The sequence below is a fragment of the Eutrigla gurnardus genome (assembly GCF_963514095.1).
Source record: "Eutrigla gurnardus genome assembly, chromosome: 19".
Taxonomy (NCBI): domain Eukaryota; kingdom Metazoa; phylum Chordata; class Actinopteri; order Perciformes; family Triglidae; genus Eutrigla; species Eutrigla gurnardus.
Window position 1 is genome coordinate 8,581,890 of NC_139930.1, and position 6,417 is coordinate 8,588,306.

General features: G+C 40.7%; 1 protein-coding gene across 1 annotated transcript; it reads left to right on the plus strand.

Annotated features, from left to right (window-relative positions):
* Positions 1-2,427: 2,427 nt before the first annotated feature.
* Positions 2,428-5,794, plus strand: gfi1b (growth factor independent 1B transcription repressor). Its single transcript, XM_084035085.1, has 7 exons — positions 2,428-2,579; positions 3,005-3,105; positions 3,333-3,512; positions 3,634-3,887; positions 3,977-4,114; positions 4,736-4,901; positions 5,318-5,794. Exons 2-7 carry the CDS (start codon positions 3,012-3,014, stop codon positions 5,494-5,496), a joined length of 1,011 nt encoding a protein of 336 aa, XP_083891211.1. The 5' UTR covers positions 2,428-2,579; positions 3,005-3,011; the 3' UTR covers positions 5,497-5,794.
* The last annotated feature ends 623 nt before the right edge of the window (positions 5,795-6,417 follow it).

Consider the following 6,417-nt stretch of genomic DNA (forward strand, 5'->3'; position numbering starts at 1 on the left):
GCGCACGCGCAAATTAGATTTTTCTTTTCTTTTCTTTTTTCTCTCTACCAGGTGGTGGGGAGATCAATGTGGAAGCCCATCAACGCCAATAAATCAATAAATAAAAATGTAAAAACATGAAAAGTTAGAATGTTAAATTGTATGTGTGGGGAATAAATGAGAGCAGCAACAAATATTAATTTACATTTTTCAAAATAATTGGAAAGTTAGACCCAATTATATTTATATATTCTTTATTAAAGTCGTGTCATGAGGTAATAATTCAAAATGTTTGTAGGTAATAGGTTAAACTACTAGCCTAAATTATGATGTCATGATTTGACAAAAAAAAGTAATAATTTTGACTGGGCATAATTTCACACATGACTTACTATCTCAAAACTTTTACTTACAATGAATAATTATATATTACATTTTATGGCAGTAAATGGGCTTCCATACTCTCAATGCAAATGTTTCAACTGTTTCAACATTCATCCATCCATTGTCAACCAACTGTCTGACAACTGACAACTGTCATTGCATAATAGTACACATAATAATAGTACACAACTAAATGCACTTTAAACCAGAAAGTAGTGTCAACAATAGACACAGCCTTTTGAATATATGATATAATTACAAGTATACGATGGAGTATGCAAGTAGGACGACATTTGTAGTTCCTCATCAGATATGATGCCAGCATGTTAAAATGACAATTTGTTTACAGAGTGCAGCGCATGTTAGGCGCTATGAACTTTTGTCTTTTGCCCTTTATTTATATGTATTTAGTTATTCTTAACGATGATGATGTTTTAATCCACATCTACAAGGTTGTATGGCTTAGCTTGCATGCTCTTGTACAGCAACACTTACTGCTGAAAAACTAGATAAGAACACATAGCATCACAAATAGAGCAACAAACAAACAAACAGGCACAGGCAGGGTTATTGGTGTTTTAGAAGCCCTCATGACGCCGCATCTCAGACAATATCACCTCCATTTAAACACGCTTTGGCCAGTGGGGCAGGCTGTTGCGTGTATGTGTGTGTTTACACATCCCTGAATGTAATAGCAGCAGTTGGTTCAGACCTTTGCAATCACAGACAAGTAATATCTAAAGTAGTTGTGAGGTTCAATCTTAATTGGCCCATAAATTAGATAAGATAAGACATGCTTATCCCACAATGGGGGACATGCATGAAATATAGGCACTAAACAAACAAACAATATAAACAGTATCAAATATTAGCTTATTAAGCTAATACGCAATATGCAATTACAGATGGATTTAAGACATAATTTTATTTTAGAATTATTATAAATTGTTGTGTTATTGCTCAGTGGGTAATAATAGTTGAAAAAGTTTAGTTTTGAATACATTTTCCAATTATATAAAGTGGGTATGAGGCTAAAACAGTCTATAACTGGATATTACTCAACAAATATATATGTAGCCAGTGACAATTGCCTGTGTTTATATATATGGACGAATAAATATAGTTATTAGAAGTTAAATATTATAAATAAATAATTATAACATCTTTTATCAACATCCAGGAAAAATCTCAAGCCCTTCACCTACACACATTGTCCACAAGATGTCGCACTTGTACTTCTTTAGTTATGGAAATCTCTCCTGCTGCTCAAAATGTTTCTCAACTTTTCGACTTAATGTTCTTCAACATCATTTAACAAGTTGTAAGGATTTTCCGGAAGCTCGCAAAGCCCCCCCACCCCCCCCTTACATGTATGGGAATGAACAGCCTAATAATGTCCAACTCCATTCTACCTGGTCGCTCCGTCCACGCGTGACACTGAAGCATCCCGTGAGTGTGAAAAAATCTCATGAGTGAATATTGACATGCTTTAATAAATAAAGACAGTGTCAACAGAGTCGGTCTCCCAGACTGGTTTGGTGTGTGTATCTTTGGAGGTGCTGCAGTCTCTCTTATATGATCTTGGCCGTTTAAATCTTGCACACAACACAGTCATACACACAGCATTATACTCCGAGTAAATCCTGTAAATCAAACATTGTCAGGTGGAAATATTCGGTCGGATTTTTTTAGATGGAAATTCTTACTTGTCTTTGTGCCTTTTTAGAAAAGCAACGGTCATTTAAATTGATATGTGTTTGGTTTTAATGTAATGTATTTTAAAGATCAGCGAAAATGCAAACGAATTATGCTCCATAAAGCACCGAAGCGAGAATATTATATTATAATATGAAGTTAAATTCCAGCCTTTAACCCGTAACATTTCCCTCTAATATTTGGTGTAGGCTAACTGTTTCAGGGACAGCAAGGCCCCTTGTTTTTTTACGCAAATATCCACCTGCAGGTTGGCCTTTTCATTGGTCGAAAGCACAGTCAGATTCTCCTGCGAAATTATCTGATTGAAAATCAGGGCGGGGAGAAAAAGAGAGAGCAACAAGTGTGATGGTTTTACACTGCTTTGCTTTTGGGACTTTTAGGAAAGGATTTTGCGACACATTCCCTCCGCCGAGCCGCTCCACACCCAAAGGACAAGGACTTTATTCTTATTATCATTTTATTCTTACTTCGTTTTAAAGGGGAACTTGCGCGGTTAACGGGTGAGTACAGCCGGTTAAAATAACTTCTAGACACTGACAGCGAGGAACTTTTGACGACCTGTCATAGCCTACTTTTCCCGAAAGAATAGTTTAAATTTTAAAATGTAAACTTCATTTCTGGAGGCCTGTTTATTAAGTAGAACGAATTAATCTATTTTATATTATACTGAATGTTATACATTAAATTATAACAGTAATCCAGCTGCAATTAATAACTGAAAAGTTGTAAAACATTATAAAATAGATAGATACATTAGTAACTATCTTACATTTAATTTAGTTTTCAGTGACGTTTTTGGTTGTACTACAAAATACGACATTGGCACTATTTTTTTAACATCCATGCTGTATTTGAAAATACGTTTTAAAGCCTTATTGTGTCGTGAACGATTCTTTGTTTAATTTGTTTTCATGTTGGCTTGTAGGATCAACATGCCTCGGTCATTTCTTGTGAAAAACAAAAGGTGCGCGTCCTTTAATGTTCACCGAGCGCACGAAGACGAGCCGAAGCCACCCATGATTAAAGGTAATAGCATGTGTCACTAACTTATTATATTACTGTAATACTTATAACACTTCCTATGACTTTTAGACTTTACTTTTGGAGCAGCAGCTGTTTGAAACTCGCTTGTGCCGTTAATGAACTCATATCCAACTGTTTTCATATGCAAACACAGTGCCGTTGTTGTAGAATATCTGCTCGTCGTGTGATCAGGTGAATCAGCTACACTTGTATTTGTTGTGGATGTGCAGAAGACCCGTCAGAGGCGCACAGCACAGACTCCGAGGACAGGCCTCCGTCGGAGGGACGGTCCTCCCCTGCGGACCACTGCTCCTTCGAAAAGGAGGCGGCGGACCTTGAATGCACCTCACCTGCGCACCCGGAGCCAGCCAGACCCCCCGTGGCTCCCACGCAGCCGTACTACCTAAACGGTGAGCTGCCGATGCATTCATCTTCACCGTCTGCGGTGTTACTTGCACAGACACATAAGAGTCAGCCATCTGGTTGCAAGTAACTTGCAACCAGATGGCTGACTCTTATGTGTCTGTGCAGCCTCAGAGCCTCACATGGCCGGATTCCCTCCGTACTTCAAGCCGTCGTACGCCTGGGAGCCGGTGCCTTCCTCCTTCAAGCTCCGTCAGATGAGTTTCAGCCCCACGGTGCTGCAGCACACCAGCAACCTGTACGGCAGCCACATCAGCCGCAGCCCGCAGCCGCAGGCGGCGCAGACGGCCCCGCAGCCGCTGGACTGCAGCACGCACTACTCCCCCACCTCCAACACCTACCACTGCATCACCTGCGAGAAGGTACGGTCTGCAGGCGCACACCTCATTGTTGGTGGCGTTACTTTATGAACGTGTCAGCCGCTGCTGGACTAACCCTGATCCTGATCTAGGTGTTCTCGACGCCCCACGGGCTGGAGGTCCACGTCAGGAGGTCGCACAGCGGCACGAGGCCTTTCGGCTGCAGCATCTGCAGGAAGACGTTCGGCCACGCCGTCAGTCTGGAGCAGCACATGAACGTCCACTCTCAGGTAGACGCACGTCACGTCTCTACGCTTCAATGGGTGACATGGACGCACTGTCCCTTTAAAAGACACGTTCCTGCCGCTTTTGTTCATAAGTTAGTTATTAGTTGTTGAGCTCATTTCTGTAATCATGAGCAAATGAATGATCGTTCAGTCACGCTGATGAAATGGTAATGAATTATCAATTTACTGTTAATTAAAAGATCAGTTGATGATGTTTTAGAAACTAAAATACTGACCTCAAAAAACTCACCACAAGGTCAATTAAAGGGCAACATGCAGGTTGATTTTTACTTTTTTTTTTTTTTTACTAAATTGATACTCAACCTTTCCTGAAAGTGACAATTCATACTTTTATATGTTTTACCAGATATAAGAACATTCAGGGGCCAATGTAGCAGCTTTGAGCAACACTGTAAAAAATGTGACGTCAAAGGCATCATATGACATAGCAGCCATCTTGCCTTTACTTCGTAGTGGATTGTGGGAAAGTTTGAACGAATGTATTGAATGTGACTTTTCTCCCAGTTGTTTTATATTACATTTCAGCATTTATCATCACATCGTTTATCTGTTTTGGCCAAAATGCACCTTGAAGCTCAACTTATACTTTCCTCATTGATTCAGGAAAAAAGCTTCGAGTGCAAGATGTGTGGCAAATCCTTCAAGCGCTCCTCCACTCTCTCCACGCACCTGCTCATCCACTCGGACACGAGGCCGTACCCCTGCCAGTACTGCGGCAAGAGGTTCCACCAGAAGTCCGACATGAAGAAACACACGTACATCCACACCGGTGAGTCCCGGCATGCAGATGGCTTTACAAGTGGGTGGCCATATATGAAACCGTCCATGACTCCTCTTGCTCTAATCGTCAGCTTTCCAGGTGCAGCATGCAGGAATCGTTTCCAGGAGTAATATAACTACTGATAAATCAGAAAAAGAAACTTAAACAAATATCCCATGGATTTGCATATCTGGTTTTCCTGCTTCATGCAGAGCTCTGTAAAAGGAAGTCGATGCTGTCGTCAAATCTGAACAATGGCTCGATTCTTCGCCCGTAGATATAAATGCAAACATTATCTTTTGGGGGGAAAAACACGACTACCCGGTGATGATGACAAAACCGGATTTTCCAGAAGCAGCGTCGACAGTTCCATAAATGATTTGGAAATGATTTCAAGCTGTTTTCTTTTGTCGTTGTTGTTGTAGGTGAAAAGCCCCACAAATGCCAAGTGTGTGGTAAAGCCTTCAGTCAAAGCTCCAACCTGATCACCCACAGCAGGAAGCACACAGGCTTCAAACCGTTCGGATGTGACATTTGCTCCAAGGGCTTCCAGCGGAAGGTGGATCTCCGCCGGCACCACGAGAGCCAGCACGGCATGAAGTGAAGAGTCGGGCGCCACCGGAGTGTTTATGTGTACAGTACATTTCTATTAAAAACAATAAGCTGGTATTGAATTGCGATTGGAGGCGTTTTAACTTCAGAAACAAAGAATATCATCTGTATAATGAAGAAATTGTTAGTTAATATATTGGAAGGGATGTGGATGAATGTGTTGATTGTCATTTAGAGTCAAAATACACTTTTTTATGACAAAAAAAGAATGTTATTTTTCGTTTCATATAATTTATTTAAGTTATGCTTTGAGTCTGCGTGTGAAGTGCTTTCAGTTGAAATAAACAGTGTAAAAAAAAAAACTGGAAAATCTTTGGTTGCTATTTCAGAATAAAGACATTCAAAGTGAAATACATTATAAAATCCTTTGCACCCTTAAGGCAAAATACACACCGACTGTTTGTCTAAGACAATAATGAGCACTGTCACCACACTTTTACTCCCGTTTGGTCTCTTTCTGTGTGTTTTTCCACGTCGTTCTCCTGTTGGAGCAGGATGTAGAGGGACTGGAGCCTGTGGCCTTGGGGGGGAAATCTCTTGCGGGACCTGTTATCATGTGTTATGCTGCAGTAACGCTGCATTCAAGGAACACACCTGCAACGGCATGCAAATGAGAGGCCAGAGAGCTATTGGTCCTCTGGAGTCGACTAGAAATCAAGGAAAGTTAGCATTCTCTTTGATGCTTAACAGTTTTATTACTCGAGGGGCAAAACCAGCTCTATAATCTCAGTAATAAAAAAAAAAACAATCGCAATTGCACAAACTGTCAGAGAGAGCATAATAAACTTTGGTCACACTCCCTTGCATAGATGGAGCATCACTGCCTGGGCTTACATGTTGCGTTGACTCAAATGGGATACAGGGATTAATACGAGGCTGTGGAAGCGGGATTGATTACTTAGTCAACCGTTAC

Bases quoted from the DNA above. Each gene is read 5' to 3' on its own strand.
- gfi1b (XM_084035085.1), top strand. From the start codon at position 3,012: ATGCCTCGGTCATTTCTTGTGAAAAACAAAAGGTGCGCGTCCTTTAAT. The intron at 3,513-3,633 runs GTGAGCTGCCGA...GTGTCTGTGCAG, and splicing joins GCAGCCGTACTACCTAAACG to CCTCAGAGCCTCACATGGCC. The intron at 3,888-3,976 runs GTACGGTCTGCA...ATCCTGATCTAG, and splicing joins ACTGCATCACCTGCGAGAAG to GTGTTCTCGACGCCCCACGG.